At 40.3% G+C, this 21,395-nt stretch overlaps 4 protein-coding genes across 4 annotated transcripts; 1 reads left to right on the top strand and 3 right to left on the bottom strand.

Moving 5' to 3' along the window:
• Positions 1–2,240: 2,240 nt before the first annotated feature.
• LOC108143352 (plectin) lies at positions 2,241–4,056 on the bottom strand. Its single transcript, XM_017267673.1, has 4 exons — positions 3,749–4,056; positions 3,389–3,691; positions 2,757–2,979; positions 2,241–2,690 (listed from the first exon to the last, which is right to left on the bottom strand). Exons 1-4 carry the CDS (start codon positions 4,042–4,044, stop codon positions 2,532–2,534), a joined length of 981 nt encoding a protein of 326 aa, XP_017123162.1. The 5' UTR covers positions 4,045–4,056; the 3' UTR covers positions 2,241–2,531.
• Positions 4,057–4,562: 506 nt separating this feature from the next.
• LOC108143360 (leucine-rich repeat extensin-like protein 5) lies at positions 4,563–5,155 on the bottom strand. Its single transcript, XM_017267682.2, has one exon. The coding sequence runs from the start codon at positions 5,104–5,106 to the stop codon at positions 4,642–4,644; it is 465 nt and encodes a 154-aa protein (XP_017123171.1). The 5' UTR covers positions 5,107–5,155; the 3' UTR covers positions 4,563–4,641.
• An 861-nt stretch (positions 5,156–6,016) lies between these two features.
• LOC108143294 (putative protein TPRXL) lies at positions 6,017–6,538 on the bottom strand. The gene has a single exon (XM_017267608.1). It carries the CDS (start codon positions 6,536–6,538, stop codon positions 6,017–6,019), a length of 522 nt encoding a protein of 173 aa, XP_017123097.1.
• A 1,440-nt stretch (positions 6,539–7,978) lies between these two features.
• On the top strand, positions 7,979–20,534 carry LOC108143409. Its single transcript, XM_017267798.2, has 8 exons — positions 7,979–8,558; positions 10,358–10,640; positions 16,293–16,538; positions 16,877–18,878; positions 18,938–19,036; positions 19,097–19,346; positions 19,407–19,495; positions 19,557–20,534. The coding sequence occupies exons 2-8, from the start codon at positions 10,475–10,477 to the stop codon at positions 19,768–19,770; spliced, it is 3,066 nt and encodes a 1,021-aa protein (XP_017123287.1). The 5' UTR covers positions 7,979–8,558; positions 10,358–10,474; the 3' UTR covers positions 19,771–20,534.
• The last annotated feature ends 861 nt before the right edge of the window (positions 20,535–21,395 follow it).

The following is a 21,395-nucleotide window of genomic DNA, read 5'->3' as shown; positions in this document are numbered from 1 at the left end:
CGAGTTAACTTCAGCCAGGAGGCGTTACCGAACGAATCAGATTTATGCGGATATTAGAGAATACTCGTTACCTGGGCAACTCCTTCCCATTACGAGTGTTTTGTACTGCAATGCCTGTTAACTAATGTTGCAGCTTTGTTCTTGAGATATTTCCATTTGAATGCATTTCCCCCCGTTCGCTGTTGGCGAACGTTGTCACGATTGTAAGTGTCACATAAATAATCCAGACAGCCACCCCTTTCGGGGTGTCATTACATGCCGGCAGGAAGAATCGGGAATCCCAGCAGGAAGGAGTACTGGGCTAGGACCATTCCCATTCTGAGCCGACTTTGACACCTCTCTTTGAAAATGCGCCGCCTGCATTTTCCAGGTTTCCTACGGTTCACTTGGTTCTCAGGCTTGGCTGGAGCTGTAGTCGAAGCTGCGTGATGCATGGGATCGTGTTATGCAACTGGACAGGCTGCCTGGAGAGAAGGGGGCACTGTCTACTTACCTATGCATTCAAATCAGTGTGAACAAAAGTGTATTTAGGAACTCGTTTTATATATCCATCACTACAGTTTGAAAGACAAGAATGATTAGAACAAATTTTAAAATGTTCATACTTTAAGGAAGGTGATATCATCATCTCAGGTCTGGACACATATTTATTGATTAATTGCATAAAATACCGGTTATTTTATTCCATTTTATCATGAGTTTTTATTCTGTTGCCAGCACTCATGCTAAATTCAGACAAATATTAGCAAACATAACTGGATGGGGCTGAATAATCAAAAACGAAGTGACTTAAACCGTGAGCAAACAGTTTGAGAAAATAATAATGAAATAGTACCAAAATATTGTATCAGTACTATATCAGTTGTATAGTTTAACATACTTGAATCAGATATTGAATTCAAAACTAACCAATTAGTTTGCTTTTAATTTATACCGCAAAGCCTATTGTTTAAAGAGGAATGGACGTTACTTTTTGATTACCTAAGCCACTTCCTTCATATATAAAATTTATGAGGCGAAAACATACAATTTTTATTTGAATTTTTTAAATCTTTAACCCTATATTGGTTTTAAACTAAAACTGAACGTCAAAAAATAAATCAAAACTATTCGAGTATTTGATTTTCTAATCCATTTTCCCAGTGCAGTTCTCAATGAATTACGAAGTACTTCAGTTGGTTGTTTGGCCAGTAAACATGAGCCTGGCATATTGTAAATAAACAGTCCATGTATGCCAGAAATGGATGAGCACAGATTAACTCGATGGGCCTAATCCCACTGAAATTGCTTATCAACTGCGGACAAACAACCACGTACTCGTCTGCCCAATCACCAGTTGTTGGCCATTTGACTAAGTACATTGCAATGGAAATTGCTTTGGCAATTTGCTAGTAGCTCCCCGCCAAAATCTCTGCCCCGCGCATTTTTTAATTGAATAAACACGGCGGTTAGTGTGTTTACATTTTGAGTGCATCAGCAGCAGTTGCAACGTGCTACGTGCAACAATTGCAGCTGCTGCCGGCGACATGGCCACCGATCAACTCTAATTAGCGGCAACCAGTTGAGGAGACAAGCGCTGCGAACGGCGGAAGCGGTCAATTATAAATACTCCATGGAGTCGGGCAAGGGGGAGTGGGGGAATGGGGGCAGGCCAGGTCCAAGTTCCAAGTCCTGTCCAAGTGTCAGAAATATTGTCAAAGTCGCTGCTCAAGCCACACTTACAAGCTATATCTATCAAACAGTAAAACTTCTTAAACTTCAACTTTTGTTAAATATTTCAAAAATGCAAAAAAAAATGAATATGACACAAATTTATAACTTGAAAATCAGGAAAATAATTACCTGTTAGTTTGCCCTGAATAAACTGAATAAGGAACTTTCGGAAAAGGGTTTCATTTAAAAGTCCTATATATAACTCTCACCTAGTAACATTCCCTTATCCATTTTCTGATTGATCAGTTTTATAAAGTAAATAAAACATATTGTCCAACTCTTTGACTTTAATTGTAATAAATAAATAAATGTATGATGAGTTCATTTTATTAAAACAATGCGGTTGCATAGTCGTTAATTTATAAAGTAGTAATTTAGAAAACGTTTATTTTTACAAGTGAATAAATATATCAAAATTACTCAGCAAGCTATTAAATACTTGTGACACATATTTAAATGTATGATCTTAAGCTAAGTCAATAAAATAATGTTTAGAAATTACTTATAACTCATAATCTTCTAAACAAAATATTAATTTAAAGGTACGATTTATGAAGGCTCGACTGTAGTGGCATTTTCAATTTGCATATTTGCCCGCTGGCGGCTGGCCAAGCTGGTCAGCTTCCCCGGTGACGTTGATGGTGGGCATTATCACGGTTTTTATGCCGCCCGTGCGTGATACGCTTTTCCTTATCGCTGCCATCGTCTGATTTATATCAGTCGTAAATATAATTGCAATATGCTGTCCAAATATGAGAGGCGTGACATGAGTGCATCGGTTATCGATCGATGGGTGATGGCTGATGAGTCCACTCGTATTAGCGAACTTCTTTGCCATATGGACGCTTCTGCTGCTGACTAAGCACACACCCAGTGCCCAGGTAATTCCGCTCATGCCGACGATCCTCCTCCTTGCGAGCGGCACGCTCCTCAGCCTTATGTGTCATATACCGCTGGTGCCAATCGCGATTGTGAGTCTGAAACAAAAAGCCAGCGGTTGGGAATATACAAAAATGTTGGCAGTAAAGGTGATTTCATCTCACCCTGGCGCATCGCTTCTCCATGAGCTCCTCGTAAATCTGCCGATCTTCGAGTATGTTGTGCCCCGCATCCTCACGGATCTTGGCCTGCGTTTGTTGGGCGCCGATCATAAGATTCTGTTTGATCTGATCCTGCAAGTCTGTGAGTTGCTGGCGGCGTTTGTCTTTCACCTTCTTGAGGTCATGTTCTTTCTTTAGTACATCCATTTCGGCAGCAATTTCCAGGCTGAAAAAAATAAATGGCTGTACTATGAAATAAGTACAATAACTAAAACTAATAAAGAAGTAAGAAACAATCGAGTTTGAACACGAATAAGTTCCGATAGGAAAGAACTGCTTTGGTGAAAAAGCACAAAGAAACAAACTTATCTAATAAAGATGTCTGAATCATATAAATAAATTTTTTAATTACTTCTCTGTAAATCTAGGGTTTTAATAATTTGTTTTAAAAAAAAATCTATTTACTTGGAAATTGAAATAGTAAAGGTTTTTATATTGTTCCAAAAATGTTTCTGCTTAAAAAGTGTTTAGGTCGACTAGGTACTATATATGTCTGCAGTTTGCTAGAAAAGTTTTCTTTAATGTTGCAGAAAATTTTGTTTTTTAACATTGATTTTAAAATTAGATGTACTTACGCCTGGGAGCATTCTCGTTGTTCGGTCAACACTTCCTTGGCGAACTGAGCTTTTAGCTGTCGATCCCTTTCCAGATTCTGGGCCTGGCACCTGCCCTCTATCAAGTTTCGTAGTTTCAGTTCATACTGCTCCTGCTGGGCCCTACTTTCGTCCAATCGCTGCCACACTCGCTGCCAAAGGATCTCCACGCAGGCTTGTCGACGCTTTAGATCCTTTTTCTCCTGTATTTGATGGAGTTGAGCTTGTTTGGACTCCAGGAGGATCTCTTTTGTAAGCATGTGACGATGGGCCTCGGAGTTTTCACTGAAAAAAGGGGATATCACATCTGGTTTGGGTTAAAAAAAAGTATAGATTTTGTACATTTCCCTTTGCTGCATCTTAACTTTGACCAGTTCCTTTTCGGCCTCCTCTCTCTTCAGTCGCTCCATTTCGATCCACTCGTGTCGCCTTCGATCCGCCTCATCTGCCTGCTCCTGCAGCATTTCAGCAATTTTTTCATCCGCCTGCAAAGCCTCATTTTGCAGCAGGAGACAGAGATTCCAGCGGCGGTTGTCCACATCCTCATACCATTCTCGCATCTTTCGCGCCACCTGAAAGCCCACTTGCGATTTGAGGTTGCGGCGGTCGGTGCGACTGAGGAATTCCACAGCGTTCATGTTTTAGGTCGCTTGTCTCTAGAATCACTAAGCCTTTTCACTTTAATTTCTAGTTTCTATGCGCCCACAATGCAGTCGGTTACCCAAGTTTGGTACTATCAATTCCATTATTGCTATGGTTACTGTTTACCTTAAGTCAAGTTAAAGCTTTAAAAATATGGCAAAAGTTGGGGGATGTCCATTGAGAATATAGGAAATGTTCAATCGTAATACATTTAAGTCAAGATATTATTCTTAAAATTGTTTAATATTATTTTGCCAAGAGAGCGCATTTTAGGGTCTAAATTACTTCTTTAAACATTTTTTTGAACACCAAGTTTTAACCGCCTGAACGTTTTGCCCCATATTTCTTTTATTGTACCATTTTACACCATATACCATGCGGTACCAACAAATCTTACTTTGGAACAGACTCTTTAACTTACATCTGTAATATATGGATACCGTACTTCTGACATCGTATTTCGATTCAAAAACGATTGAGTATACGGCGTTTTTAAATGATTGCATATTAAAAATAATTTCGATTTACATTTTATTTAATTTGGGCTTCCATTTTATATTCTGGGAGAACATTGCCTTAGACAAATTGACTTCCTAAGACCTGCGGATCTGGCGTTGACGGGATCTACGCTGGGTTCGTTGCCTTTGGCGACGATTTGCTTGGCGAATCCGCCGGCGCCTCTCCTGGCGTTTCAGCCTGCGAATCCTGCGCTTTAGCCTGGCCACCTCCGAGCTCCTGTCGGAGCTCGAGGACGACGAGTCACTGGGCGAAGAGGTCACACTGGAGGATGTGGGCGTGGCTGGGGTGCTTGACGAAGTTGGTGCGGAAGGGGAAGTCGACGGAGCAGTTGGGGAGGTGGGTGAACTTGGGGAGGTAGGAGATGTTGGCGAGGTTGGCGAAGTTGGCGAAGTAGGCGAAGTTGGAGACGTCGGAGAAGTCGGCGATGTCGGCGATGTGGGTGAGGACGGCGAGGTTGGACTAGTCGGAGTTGGATCGTCGGCGTGGGCAGCCGCAATCAAGGCCACAAGTCCCAAGGCGAACAAAACTGGGGATCGCATCTTCAGCTCTGTCTTTCACTTAATAGAGTACTGTAAAAATTCTGGTTTAATTTTGAGTATTTATAAGGAAGACCCCTTTTGTTGTGGACTAATAACAAAATCTGTGTTTGCTTTAGATTGCCACATGTCGAGAAACAAAGAGGGATTTTTTTGGTAAGACAAACAGATTTTAGGCTGTAGACAGAATTTAGATGATCTTTTGTTGAAAACCTAAAAGCTGGATATGCGTGTTGAAAGTTCCATTGTGTTTCTAACTAAACAATATGCTTGCTCTATTGAATTGTTAACGAGTGTGCAAACACAAGCAACACGGGTACGGGTATCAATAGATGTAGTGTTTAAGCAGTTAACCATATATAAATAACCGAAAATATAATAGCTTAAGCTTTTTTCACAACTAAGAAAGCTTTTATCAAAGCAAGTTTTACACTTTTTGTAGCATACTTTTTTTATACTATATTTTCGATCGGTTTTAACCAGGAAACTGAGATTTTGATTTTTTCAAATAACAAAAATCACTCACTTGAAATGACTCTAGAAAAGATTGGTTTACACCATAACCATTATTTTTTGCGAAATAATCAGTTTCTGACATAATTTTTAAATTTTCATTTAATTTTAAGTAATTTTACAGAATTACAAAATTAATATTATTTATTACAAATCAAACTCAAATATAATGGTTATTAAAGATTCTATTTTCTAAATATTAATGTTTCAAAGACGACTTTCTCTTTTCTCTTAAAGCTAGAACTTAAGTTTAGACCTACCACTTTAAACTTAATTTAATAAATTGCTAAGCCTGTACTTCCCAAAGTAAATAGACAACTATTGAGCTTTCATATAAACATTTTATTAAAAGGTATTTTTTTCAATTTATGCTGGAACTTTCGAAAAGTCCTGTTCGTATTTAACCCCGACGGTTGCGGTTGCGCTGGCGTTGCCTCCTCTCGCGGCGTCTTTCCTGGCGCCTCTCGCGACGCCTCTGCTGGCGACGCTTCGCCTTTCGCCTGGAAGAGCTGCTGCTGCTGGAACTCGATGACGACGAGTCACTGGGCGTCGAGGAAGAAGTGGGCGTGGAAGCCGCAGTCGGAGTACTGGAACTCGTGGAAGTGGCTGAAGTCGTTGGTGAGGTGCTGGAAGGACTTGTGGATGTCGAAGAGCTTGGGGAAGTAGAGGAAGTCGAGGAAGATGGAGAAGTAGACGTAGAGGTGGTCGAGGAAGACGGACCCGTAGACTTAGAGGTGGTCGAGGAAGATGGAGACGTAGAGGAATTCGAGGAAGTTGGAGATGTAGAGGCGGTGGAACTGGAGGACGTTGGAGACGTGGACGAAGTGGACGAGGAGGAGTCCGTTCCCGTGGTTGAGCCTGCGCCGTAAACAGCCGTAACGAGAGCCACAAGACCAAAGGCTAGGATAAATGGGGATCGCATTTTGAGCTCTTTCGTTCTCTTACTGTACTGAAGTACTGTATATGTCTTGTTTTGAACTTCAAGTATTTATAGGACATATCTCAAATGTTGTGGTCCAAATGCGGATTCTGTGTATGCTCTAAGTGATCATATGACGCACGTGGCGGAGTAGGGTACTCAGTGGAGATGCTGTGGAAAGTTTCATTGTATGCATTAATGCCTAGTTTAACAATAGACAATTTGTGGATTTATTTGATCTAGTTCATTTTAAGCGAGTGTGCAAACACAAGCACCTCCGATGTCAATAGAAATTGTTTACCCTGTCTGAGTTATTCTTCCAGTGCTTTACCATTTTACCTTATTTAAATAACCGCAAAAACAGTTGCCAATTTCGTTTCTGAGAGAACTTGAAGGATGACTCGACGTCTGCCAATAAAATTGCAATGCCTTGAACATTGCAAACTTCGTTTTTTGATCGTTATATAATTTTATGTGCGTTAATTTTTTTTTAGACTACAGAAAAATGTAATTTACATACCCATTTGTAACTACAGGGTGACCCACAATTATTCGCAATTTTTTTTTAAATCAAAGAATAAACTTATTTGTATAGTCAATAACCATTTAAAATAATCACAATTTATAAGCACCACAAAACTTTACAGCATCAGATTTCGTTGTGCAAGTATTGAGTCCGTGCATCTAATATTTAATAAAAGGTGAATAATAGGTCATCGAATTTCTTAGACCAATTTTTAATAAATCCAAGTATTTCCGTGGTAATATGGTCAGAAAACTCTAGTTTTAAGTGATTCAAAACGTATTTAACATACGATAAACCACATTTTTTATGAAGAAACGAGTGAAATAAACTTGTAAAGTAAAAAAAACTTAATGAATGTTATGATAGTAGATCTTTTAATGAAACCTGGGTAACGGATAGTCGTGGCCTGAAGTGTTAGATTTTTCTATATATAATTATTAACCATTGAAGCCATAAAGTTTGTTTTAAAAATGTATCATATACGAAAATATTTTGGGGCGTTATATCAAAAATATGCGCAATGCCGGTGTACAATATGGTGTACAAAAGCATAAAATACAAAATGGGCTGAATTTAAATTCAAATTCCGTTTGAAGTTCTTCGATTAAAGTACCGCAGAGCTGCTGGAAAACCTTGTCGATAAATTCTCATATTTTCGTTACATTCAAATACATTCGTACACTTTACTTGTGTTTGTGTGTTGAATATCGTTTTTCTAACAGAATGTTGAAATCCATTTTCTAACATCTCTGTTAGGTAAACGATGATGAGTGGGCAGCGCTGCGGCAGAGAAAAAGCAGAGTAGAGATGGAAAAACATCGATGACAGCGACGTTGGCATCGATGATTCACCACCTTATCGATAAATACTCATATTTTCGTTACTTTCAAATATGGTATATTGGTACATTTTGTTTGTGTTTGTGTGTTCGCGTTGGCGTTGTCATCATCAAATCGCATCGCTCCGCTCCGAAGAAAATCGTGCCAATTGAGACCGTTTTTACCTGGCCAGCGTGTGTGGTTTTGTCGCCCGCCGACCGCCCGGAGTTTTAAATTGGCGTTACGGCTGTTACAAACTTGCATAGTGCCTTTAAAACAGTGCAACAAGTGGTTTTTAACACTTTTTACAAGCCTTCAAAGTGCCTTACACACACACACATGTAAAAATAACCTACCTGACCAGAGCGCGTATGTGTTTGCTACAACGACAACAACAAAAACAACGAAATAACTAACTGCTTTCGTCGCAGTTTTTTTGCAAGTGTATTGGTTAATTACGCCGAAAAATGTTAAGCGGGCAAAATTAATTGATGTCTAATTGAATTACGCGGGTGAAAACAGAAAAGCTAAATTTCTGATCTGATCGTAGATCTGGTGAGAAATCCCCAACGCGAGGATCTGTATCGTGTGTGTCAATTCATTTTTATAAATATAGATTACAAGTGCACTTAAACAAACAGAAAAACAAAAAAAAGGAAAACAAGTGATTAACTGGCAGGTAATTATAACTGCTCTTTTTTCGCCCTCTCTTTTACCATTTGCATATTCTGAGAGCCTCTTTCTTTCGCCGTTTTTGCGCGTTTTCACTGCAGATATTTTATTTTCTTTGGGTTTTATGGTTTTTTGCCTTTCTTTAGTCATCGCATCTTGCACTTGCCCTCTCTTTCTTCTAATAAGACTCTTCTTCTTTTATTGGTATGCCTGAAGTTTCTTGTTTTGCCACCCATACAAAGGTACAAATACCTGTATAACACACACACATTGATTGGAATGTGCGCGGTTGTTGTTTTTGTTGTCGTTCTCAATACATATTTGTTGTCAACGGTTTTTACTTATCAATAGAACAATACCAACACAGCTACACCTGCATTTCTTATTGGCTTTCGGAACCTTCCTGTTGGATAATAATAATGAGTGAACAGTTCTGTTTAGGGAAATTAATGTTAGAAATTGGTGAAGCTGTTTTTTTTTAGCACTCTCAAGAGAGCTGGCATTTTCCATTCCCGCTGCAGTTCCACACGTTTTCACATTTCCATATTTTTACCTTTCTGTGTCAATCACCTGTTCTGCAGCGCTGGCACTTTTCACATGCCAACCGGCAGCAGCAACAGCAGCAGCAACAAACAAATTAAAACATGTTATATATAGCCATAGCCCCGTTGAGGTGCCAACTTTTGATCGGCGGATTCCCACCGAATTCCATTCGAAAAGTCCAACGAAATCCCATTGTGCTTAGAGTCTTATTGGTACTAATCCCATGCAAATTCCAATTGGCGCGTTCCCATACAGTCGGTCCTCCCTAGCTAGAAAATTATTTGGCGAGATAACTGTTTCGCTTATATCATTTTTTAGTATTTCAAAATAAAATTTCTCAAGTAAAAGTTTTTGTCATTAGTCATCTTCAGAAATTTACGTTTTATTGAAAAGCGTTAAAATATTTATGTTAGTTGAAATTTGAATTAGTTTTATTCTATAGAGTTCGCCTTGGCGGATTTTCCCAGTTGTCGCCCAATCTTGGCTGGCAACACTGAAGAGAATTCGCCGAGACGTGGGCTCCTGCTCTCGCCGCGCAGTCAGCTGACCGAATTCGCCGGTGTTTATGTTGTGGGCGCAGGCAGCGCTGCCAGTTGAATTCAAACTTTCGACCGGCTCGCAAGGATATGTCGCAAGGATACGGGTGCCACAGACTTTAAGAAACGACTCCTTCGTACGTGAGCCTTCGCCTGAGTCTGGGTTTTTCAATTATTCACGAAGGAAAACAAAGTTTACGGCTCTGCAACTCCCCCGCCCACTTTTTCACTTATTTCGTTTTTTTTTCGTATAATTTCAACTAGTGCAAGGCGAGCAACAAAAACAATGCAATAACACAAGACAAGTGTCGAGATAGAGAGCAAGTGAGAAAGAGAGAGCGACAGCAGCCGTTCAAGTGGCAAAGTGCAAATGTATTAAATAAATAAAGAAACGAAATGAAACTCAGTTGCACAGAGAGAAAATGTTGAACTATATTATTTCATGAAAATGTAGTATGGTGTCATTATAGGTTTATCAATGCTTTAATTTCAATATAAAAGAAACGATGTTAAAACTTTTTACTTTATTTACTAAAAGTTAATTATGATTTAAAATTAAAAAAAAAAAAAAATCATATATCAGTTTTTCTTTCTGTGTGACTAATATGTGTTTGCGGTTTTACTAGTTTCTGCCCTGCCTTTTGGCCAGCTTTCTTGGCGCATTGCATAAGTGTTGGCCATTTCACCTCACTTACTCACTCCCTCCTCCTTTCTCCCCTTTCCGCAGATAAGCAAGTCGACGTGACGTACTCGTGTGGATTAATAATTGAGCAAATAGCCGGCAGATAGCAGTTAGCAGATAGCAGATAGCAGATATAGCAGATATCGCCGAACGGACGGTACAATGGAGTCCATGGAGTACGAGATGGCACGCAACATGACGCTGCTCTTCTTCTTGGAGCGGCTGCTGGACAAGGGCGAGCCCCGCACCGTCCACGATTTGTCCTGCCAGTTTGGCAACAAGGAGTTCACCAAGGAGATGCGACAAATCGCCGGGGGCAGTCAGTCGGGTAAGTCCAGACTCCAAAAACAAAACGATTCGGTTAAACTCCTTTCCATTCCTTCATATACAGTAGAAATTATTCGAATCATACCAAAAACTCTCCAAATGTATATATATATTTGGGATTTCAAATTGATATAAAAAACTTTTGGCCACAAAACACTATAGAAATTCTATTACACCAGCAATGTTAAATTGGTTCAATAGTCACTGACGAGACTGCTACTTACAAAAAACCATTAAAGGATATTTTTTAAACTTCGCAACTAGTGTACATTGTTGATAACGAGTTAGAAAATTAAAAAAAAAAAAGAATCATACAACTGTATATTTACTTTTGACATGAAGGTTGACCTCTGCACCTTTTTTAGCTCTTTGATTAAAGTGTCTTTTGAGTTTTGGTAAATATTTACTTCCAGAGACAAAACAGTATGAAATTTGTTAATCAGATGTAATAAAAAATGCAATGAGAAAGCGGATTGTAAATACAATCCCATTCAATCACCTCCCATTTAAAATGTCACCGGCTGAGGCTGGGAAATTCGAAACGTGTGCGGTGGAAAGCAATACTGGACTCTTGTTCGGTTATGCGAACATATTTGTGCACCTGCGGGTCGATCTTTGTCATAGTCGATGATTGTGTTGTTGCTCTGGGTTGCATGCTTGTTGCCTTCGAGTGGCCGACGTCCAAGTGCACATGTCATTGCCGTTTCCATTGCCATTGCCATTGCCAGAGGGGAGTCTTCTGAGTTCCCCACATTTGTCCCGCCTCATTTTTCATCTCCCAGTTGATCTCGATGCCAAAACCACAAAAAAAAAAAAATTGCCAAGGGTTTATAGCTTTTCATTGCAGACGCCAAACTGCAATCGATAATGCACGTGTTGTTGTCGGTTTTAGTTTCCCCCACCTTCTATTTTTTACAAGTGGTATGAGTATTATTTTACAACTGTTCTATAGCAAAACAAGGAAAAAAAAACTTGAGTATCTCCACATACACGTGTTGTACTTCCATTGACAACTCGGCACATGAAAAACTTCATGCTACGCTATTTATCAAAATGCATGGTTAACTCAAACGACTAAAAATAGACGCAACAAACAACTTTCGGTTTTTAAAAATAGGTACCACTTAGCGCAGAGTTGGGAAGGTGCAATGCACTTTCCCTTAGCCAGAGATACAAATGTGAAGACATTTGTTTGATGTTCTCACATGCGTGATGGAAGGGGGGTTTCAAAAAAAGAGGCGCGTACAGGAAATGGCAAACATTTGTTTACACCGCTCCCCAGGGTTTAATAGCAAATCATTTAATTCCAAAGAATCATGATGATCTTGAGATGTGCCGAGCAGTTAATGTAGGAATTAAAATATATAAAAAGAATACTTTAATGAATTGTATAATTTCTTTTACCAACGTTTGATAGTTAATCAGATAGAGTATTATGATTAAATGACCTCCTCAATCCCCACAGTTGTCAAAGCCTTTTAAACAAACGTTATATGAAGCTATATTACCAACACCCGACCAATTTGTCAAATCATACACCCCGACAATAATTGCATTTACTACTTTTGTGTTTCACACATTTTAACTTCACTAATTGCAACAAGAAAACAAACATTTAACAAAATGTTTATCGCATTTGTTGATTTTTTACACATGTGCGTGACGCTGCCGCCAAGATAAATTGTGTTTACCTCAGGTGAGCAACATTTTCCGCTAAAATAGTTTAATCTAAGACTTAAAGAGTCAGTTATAGTTTTGGAACGCCAAGAACGCAATAGACAAAGTAGGGAAAATTCCGCTAAATATGCGCCAAACACGCAAATCACAGTTGGGGGATTGTTGGAATAGAAAAATTAGACTATGGAAAATATTTATGGGAAATGTCAAGGCTGGTTTATAAATAGAGAAGCTGGTTAGATATTCCAAGTCTCTATCAAACAAGTGATAGGGAGTTCATTGGTCAATGGCAGCCCAATTTCGCCCACTAATCCCTTCATTTAACCCACTGGGACTGACCTAAAATCCTATAAACATATTTTATGCCTCTTCAATTTTGTCAACGTGTTGTTTGCCCAACTCGTAAGCCGTTAAAACCGCCGGGGTAGCAGTTATACCCTTGCGAATGCCGCCCACAATAGACCCATCCAAGTCACCCATTATGTGGTTTTTGGTCAGAAGGGGTTTGGGGGTTGGGGTAGAAAGGCGGAAACTTTGTAATAGAAAAGTGTCGATTACGTGACAAAAATGTTCAATTGAATTTCAATGAAATTGCATGATATTCTAGAGACCTGAGCCCTGGCTCCACATCCATTTGTTGCTTCAATAATAAATGGCGGTGTGTGTGTGTGTGCTACCATGCATATTCCCCAGCGATTGATGAGGGTTCTGCACCATTGAGAAAACATTTTTGGGAAATTAACGTCAAAAGCAATTTTCTAACCAGGGAGAAATTTAAACGTTGCCCCAAAACTTCTATTGGGTTAGACAAACAGTTTGAGGAGTTAGCTGAGCTGTGCCCTCGTTAACGGCAATCTTAAATTTCGCTGCTAATTTAACGTCCAACAACAAACAAACACGACCATTTAGCTCACTTTATCGTTTTGCCATTTTTAGTTGCCAGCGGCTTTGAATAATTGTACAAACAAAATAGAAAAAATATATACATACAAAAAAAAAAAACATACACCAAAACAGGCCAAGCCTTTTGCGAAGGTTCACAACTGTTTTTCTGTGTGTGTTTCTTTTTTTGTTTTGCGTAATCGATTGCCAAAGCAAAAACACAAGCAACTGGCAAAAATTTGTCAAAGAAAACAAAATAAATACCACGTTACGCAGAAATAAATGGGAAGTCTACCGGTTAGATAGATAGTCGATACTATCAAAGTAAAAAAGCGAGAAAAATCAAGAACTACATGAGTTTTGAATGATTTTTTTGTTTAAAAGTACATTTTCAATAATAATATATTACAGGCTATGATGGTTTCATTTCGTAATTGAAATAAATTAACATCTTACATTTTTTCTCAGTACCTATTGAATGATTAGCTGATCGATCTGTCAATGGAAAGAAACTCATTTCACTTGAGCCTTTTGCATTTACGCTAAGCATTTCAATTCCTGACATTGTCGTAAATTTAACGATTTTATGTCGGCTGTAGGAAATCCTTTAACGCCTGCCAGTCGGTGCTCCTTAACCCTCGACACCCAAAGAAAAATCCCCCTCGACATTTTCAGGCATTGCGTGTGTGCAGCCAAGGTTTTTATGCTTTAGTTAACTTTCCTTTTCTCGAGGCAAATGGGAGTCGCATTGATTTTTGACATTAATTGCAAAAGGCGAAACATTTTGTTTAAGGCTGAAAGTGAATGTGCTACTCATTATTTGTGAACTTTGTGCCATTTGTTTCTAATTGATTGGTAACTGTTTTGACAGCCAGGACTTTTAGATGAGGTGGAACTAATGAGTTCCTAATGAAGTCACGGCTCTAGGAAGTCGACATTTCCTCGCCCCCTCATAGCTGCCATTTCCCAAACCCTTTGGTGAGTCATAAAATCTTGACTTTACGGCCAGACATAACCCTTTACCTGTGTGCTCACTTACATTTCGATTCACAACATCCCGGGGAAATGCTTCCGTTCTGCTCAATAAGCGGAGAGGCATAAATATACATAAATTTATGGCGAGTGTCCTCGGTGCATTTGAAAATTGCCACCGCAAAAAAAATGTGTCCAAGTGGGTCGAGCCGTAAAATGTGGCAATCTTGCCGCCACCCACCCCTTAACCCAGTGCACCTGCTCCACTCGGTGGGCGGAAGGTGTAGCCAAAATTGTTTGCTTGCCAAGAATTGCGGCTAAGCACACAGACAAATATTGGACCGCCAGCCAAATGGCCGGCTTGTATATATTTGCACATTACATTACATTACATATTCGGGCTTGGCGTTCGCCTTCGATAAATATTAATATTGAAATGCTACGAACTTCGATTTGCGGCGTCAGTTGTGACCTGTTCCACAAATTTCAATTTCTCTAAGTAAACATAAAATTGAATTACGCTCGAAAGGATTTCGGCCATCTTAACCTTTTTTTTTCTTGTTTCTTGCTGGGTGGAAATTACTAGCCATTTGTCAGTTTTGTGGCTCATTTGGCAGCTGGGAAATGGGATAACGAGATGTTTACTCGGGGATTACATTGCGATTGACTTGCCAAATCCGTTGGCAATACCTTGCATAATGCCAGTCCGATTTGATTAATCAACGCTCGTTTTCCTTATGCGACTTTAAAGCTGAGTTATGTCAAATGCAATTGAATTAATTTGTGTCTGGCATTATGAAGCTGAATTTGTGTCTACCCCGGTGACACGCAACCGCTTCACCGCTTCACCACCCACCCGAAGTTCCCCCAAAAAACCTCTGATCTATCCATCGCTGCGCGTTTGTCTTGTCACGTCATATTACCCAAACAATAGTGAACACAACAGATGGAAATGTGGGCGTTGGGCGGTAGGCGGGAGGCGGGCCGATACAATGAGACATATGGAGTCGAGTGCTCATCGCATTCCTACCAATTGCGGATGATGAGCTGGAAGTGGAGGGTTGGGTTCCGTCGACGGGTGTCCCGTTTTGGGCCGACGGCAGCAGTCAGTCAGCAACTATGACCTGATTTATCAAATAAATGGTTCGCTAGCTCGCTACGTCGCTTTGAACGGCTTGAGTGCATTCACTTTTCATTCGTTTAGCATTACACTCAGAATAAATTTTATTTTTATTCTGACTAAATTATTAAATAACACGATTCATTTATTTTAAAAAATATTTTTTCCCAGAGGCTTACAAAATGTTAAATTATAGATTATCGAATTTAATTTCATTCTATTTATGTTCTGAAGTCAATTAATACCTATAAAATCTATAATCTCTATTTAGTTTTAAGGTTTAGGTAATGAAATTCTGTGATTGACATTTATTTTCCAAGCTAAATAATATCATGGCTTCTATCGCAGCCGTAACTTTTTTGTCTCATTATTGAAAGTGTACTATAGATAATCACAAAATGTTATCTTCCAGTGCACATACACAAAGTCAAATCTCCGGCAGTCATTCCCTCGTTCATGTAATTGTAAACTAACTTTGAATCCAGAAACTTTTGCCAACTTTACCAACCAAATCAACAACATTGAAACAGGCCGCACAAAACTCACATGATTATTCATATGTAGATGTACCATGTACATAGTAGGGCACATGCGGATGAATGTAGTCTCATCATTTGATGGTTATGCGATTAAACAATGTTGTTAATTATGGGAATCCAGGCACATGTTTAACCGCTGATATACACAAGGCAAAGAAAAGTTTTACACAATCCAGTTGTTAAAGTTGAGAGTTGAAACTACCTATGTTTCTATATAGTAAGACAATCAGACGAGCCAGTGATACCCGGGAATTAATCAACTACAATAAGTACTTACGCGTCTTGGCGTAATTTCCGAGTTGACACATTGAAAGCACAGCGGACAAAAGGGGAAATTAATTAGGTTTGCGCTGTTGCAACAGTTTTACTGCATTAACCACTCACTCGCAACTCGTATCCATCGAAGCACCCACTAATGGCCCACCTAACTATAATTGACGTCTTCTGCTCCGCCGTTTGACAGGTCTGAAGAAATTTCTCGCCCAATACCCAGCAATATTTCTGGTCGACGGTGATTATGTCCAGGTCAATGCCTATCAGCACACCAATGCGGACGATGGCGGCGGCGGCGGCAAGCGCGACTACATCCAAGAGGCTAAAGACTACTTCAAGAACAAGATGCTGCAGTACGGAGCGGCTGCCGAGGTGCCCGTTCGCAGTCTGCTGGGCCACAGGTCGCAGGCATCGCCCCAAGTGCGTCACATATCGGGTGAGTCTTTAGGAATGAATATCTACAATCACGGTTGCTTTCAGTAGGCATTAGTCTTATGTATATTTAAACTACAATGTTTCTTCTCAAAGTAAAATCATATAAACAGTAACTTGGATTAGGAATTCAATTTATGAATTATGAATGTTTTAAATCTTTTTATTAAAAGAAATCTGTTCAGTATAAAAACCTTTAAAACCATAACCATAAAACCATTTCCATAAAGTAAGCATTCTAAGATTAGTTTACTTTGACTTACAAGTGGCCACCTTGATTGTACCTATATACATATGTATGTATGAGAAGAATCACCATAATCTATTCTGTTTTCCATCCAGGTCAACACATCAAAGAGTTCACAGACTTTCTGATGAAGCACACGGATACCTTCAAGGTGACGGACGACTATGTGATGCTGGTGGGCTGCGAGAACATGACGGATCTGCCGGCGCGCGATCGTCTCCATCTGCCGCAGTCGAACATCGATACGCGCGGAACGCAGCAGATGCTCGACTTCTTTGCCCAGTGCATTGAGGTGAAGGGACCGCTGTTGGTGGACCAACTGTTCCATCTGCTGACCACCAACTTTCCGCAGGATCAGTGGCTGCGCATGTTCAAGACGCCGGGCGATCTGAGCTCGTTCCTCAAGCTCTTTGCGGACTGCTTTCACATACAGGCCAATCTAGTCACCCTGCTGCAAAAGCCCAAGCTCAGCGATACGCACATCCAGCAGGCTCAGGCTCAAACACGGGAGCAATTCAATGCGCTGAACAATAACAACAGTGCCAGCATTCGGAAGCAGGAATCCGGTGTCGGATGTGGAGGTGGTGGCGGTGGAGGTGGAGGCGGCGGAGTTGGAGGTGTCAGCTCAGTGCAGCAGAGATTGCAATCGCCGGCTCTGCGGAGCAATGGTCACACGAACAACAACAACAATGGGAGCAATGCCAATGGCAATGGCAATGGCAATAATAACAATAATAGCATAGCTTGCCCGAACTTCAAGCTGAATGCCCCCGTTTCGAATGTGATGGGTGGCCAGAGCCAAAGTCAGGGCTTCGGGCAGCCCAAATCGGAGCCAAGTTCTGGCTTCGACAGCTATGTGCCCATGTCGGAGCTAAAACTAGAGAATCTGTGCGAGAACAACTATCCCAGTGCGAATACATGCTACGGGCCCATTAATAACTCCGCACAGCAGCAACAACAGACGCAGCAGACGCAGCAGCCGCAGCAAACGGTACAGAATCCGGCGGAGCAGCGTTTGAATAGTGTTAACCAAACCCTCAAGCAACGCATCAACACTTTAGTTATACGGACACTAGCCGAGAATTTGGAGAAGGATAAGCAAACGCTGGCCAACCAGCAAGGCGGGCCAACTTCACCGCACGCCAGTCCCGTGCATTCCATTGCCAATTCGAGTTCTAACCAAAATGCCAGTGCTGCAAGTAACGTCAACAGCAACTCGAATTCGAATTCGAATTCAAATTCGAATCAAAACAATGCCAACCACTCACCTAGTCATAGCTACTTTGTCGGCGACACCTGGAAGATAAAGGTCCTGCAGAACACCACGGTGATAGCGAATGTCAAGCAATCGGTGTTTGTTACCGACATTATACTCAAGTATGCGGCCAAGAACGAGAACATAGTGGTCTCCCTCGACTGCGAGGGCATCAATCTGGGTCTGAAGGGGGAGATAACATTGATTGAGATTGGAACGACGCGTGGCGAAGCCTTTTTGTTCGATGTGCAATCCTGCCCGGCGATGGTCACCGATGGCGGACTGAAGACCGTGCTGGAGCACGACCAGGTGATCAAGGTGATACACGACTGCCGCAACGATGCGGCCAATTTGTATCTGCAATTTGGCATCCTGCTGCGCAATGTGTTCGACACACAGGCCGCACATGCGATATTGCAGTATCAGGAGAGCGGCAAGCAGGTCTACAAGGCCAAGTACATATCGCTTAACTCGCTGTGCGAACAGTATAACGCCCCCTGCAATCCCATCAAGGATCAGCTGAAGCAGATCTACCGACGGGATCAGAAGTTCTGGGCCAAGCGACCACTCACGCGGGAAATGATGCTGTATGCAGCGGGCGATGTCCTGGTCCTGATACACGACCAGTTGTTTGGCAATCTGGCGCGCCAGATCAAAACGGAGAACAGGACACTCTTCTCGGAGCTGTGCACCGAGCAAATACTCATGCAGATCAAGCCCAACGAGGTGAAGATACGCAAGAAGCAGCGCAAGGTCAGCACCGAGGTGTCCGATCTCAAGCAGAAGTTGGCCCAAACCAGCAAAAGCATTGTGCTCTCCAATCGCGAGATACGCCTGCTGCGGTAAGTAATAAACTCGATTTTTAACTAAATGATAGGTCTAATCTATGTATAACCCATAGCTACATGGACCTCACAGAGGATGAAAAGGAGCGCCTGAAGGGCTACTACAAGGTGGCCAAGAAGCTGGAGAAAATGGAGTCCGCCGGCAATCCCAACAAGTGGGTTAATACAATGACAATATCTCAATGTCGTACTTAAAACTTTATCTATACCCACAGAGACCAAAGTGATTCGGAGGATGAGCCAGAGCCAAATGAGAATGACACGTTTCCCAGCTTGGACTCGGTGCCCTCGGACAATTCGCTGTCGGGCACTTTTTCGCCACGCTTCAGCTCAGAGCCACCAAGTCTGACTGAGTCCATGCAAATGCTGGAGGAGATTCTCCAGAACAAGTCCATGGATCGCATAGCACGTATTGATAAGCTGGAGGCCATTCTGACCACTGCCACCTCGCTGCCATGTGAACAAGTAAGTGATTCAGAAAGCTAGTTACAATTCAGATAGATTAATGGTTTTATCCATCCATAGATTATATCTTCAAATTCGATGCAAGAGCAATTGGGATCGAGCATTGCGACCACCGAGAATCTGCAAATTATACGCGAGAAATCCAGAAAGTAAGTGACTAATTTTACCGAAAGCAAATGGATGTTAACTATGAAATTGCCTTACTTACAGCATTAAGAACTGCAATTGCCAGGGCGAGCGCAGTGTGACGCCCGTTCTGCGAACGACTGACAAGCGATTGGTGAAGCTGGTGGATGCCGAATCGCAGACGCTGAGCACCGGCGACGTGGTCATCACCAAGATATTCTTCCAGGACGAGCATGAGCGTGCCAAGGAGGCAGCCTTGCTGAGCAACTCGCCCACGAAGCGAGTGTCTCCCATATAAACATTTAATCGTTTAAACATTTAAACATTTGAACCTTCGAACAATGATTCCTAACAAGCAAAGCGCAGACATATTACGTATTATTATTTTGTTTTTTAATAGTTGAGGCGTTCCGCACTGGACCTCTCGACACTCTATCGATTATGCAATAACTTTCATACCCAATTGAAAAAGCAATATATATTTTGTGCCTAGATGTTGAACATTGCAATAACAATAATATATGATTTATCAATTGTTAAACAACTCGCCTCCGGCTCGGATCTTTTTATATAACAACCGACAAACGTTGGCGACGCAATCTAACCGAATCCCACTTCTCAGTAAAGGCATTTGCCACTGAGAAGCTGTGCGGAATTCGATGAGGTTAACGACTTACGAGCTGCGCCAAACAATCATTAAAAATGTATCTGTTAATTGATTTGTAGACTATTTTGCTATTGATTGTAAATTAAATCTGCGTTGGACCAATGTGTATTAAATCCAAATGAAATTATTAAATGCAGTTTCCCTAGAGGTTTCCTAATATCTTTGTCGCCATATCAGAAGTGAACTTATTGTATTTTAACCATAATACTTTATAAACCGAAACGATTATTCAACTCAATTTAAGTTTAACCAAACAATCTTCTTAATTATTAATAACAAATTGTGTAGTCAATCTAAGTAAATGAGAATTAATTGTAATGGAAAGAATACTGAAATGGTACGATTATAAATTATATATCTAATTGAATAAAACGTGTATATACCTATAAAAACCAGACAGATGGCAATTTAACACTTATTACCAGAAATTAGAGGATTTTGTTTTCTTTTTGGATTCCTTTATTAGACACCAAACACCAAGAGGTTAAAAACATTTATAATTGTATGTGTTTATATAGCATGTTAATAAAGCGGGAGATTAAGCTCTCCAAAGAGCAGTCCGAAAGTGTTGTGTATCGCAGTTAGCCTGATCTATCTCATAGAACAAGTTTTTTTTTATAAATGGTAAGTTAACATTTTTTTTAAGATGGGAATATTCTGGTGCAAATTGTTTCACCGTGTAGTCAATTTAACTTTTTATTTGTCAAGCATTTTGATTTTTAGACTGGTGCTCTCTGGTTGATTGCAGTCAACTGTGTAACCTTTTATTACGAATCTTATTCAAGCATTAACTTTAGACATCAAAAGACGACGGATACAATATTTCCATTTGGGAATATTTTAATTAAAGGTTGCATGCACATAAGTTGCTTATGAAGTTTATGCTTTTTTATTCCTATGCTTATTCAATAAGGAGCTAATACTCTAAAATATCTTTTGACGGAGTACAGTCAACACTAAAATATGCCTTCAAATGTATTTCTTGCTTTCCTCTGCAATTGCATTGCCCTATTTTAAATTCGTTTATTTTTCTCTTTCAACAGCCTTTTTTGAGCTTTTATTACTAAATAATATGCATTTCTTATTCAAATAGTTTTCACCTACAAGTTACACCAGGCGTTCCATTTATGCAAGAACATTTTAAGTGAAATTCTTTAAGCGGAAATATTATGCCTAAGCCAAATATATATACTCGTTCTATGTACTTAATTATTTGCAAAGGAATACACTTGCCTGTATATATATTCGGTAAAATC

Source organism: Drosophila elegans, unplaced genomic scaffold (assembly GCF_018152505.1).
Source record: "Drosophila elegans isolate 14027-0461.03 unplaced genomic scaffold, ASM1815250v1 contig_183, whole genome shotgun sequence".
Classification (NCBI taxonomy): domain Eukaryota; kingdom Metazoa; phylum Arthropoda; class Insecta; order Diptera; family Drosophilidae; genus Drosophila; species Drosophila elegans.
Note: the sequence above shows the minus strand (reverse complement) of the source record. Positions and strands in the feature narration are given on the sequence as shown.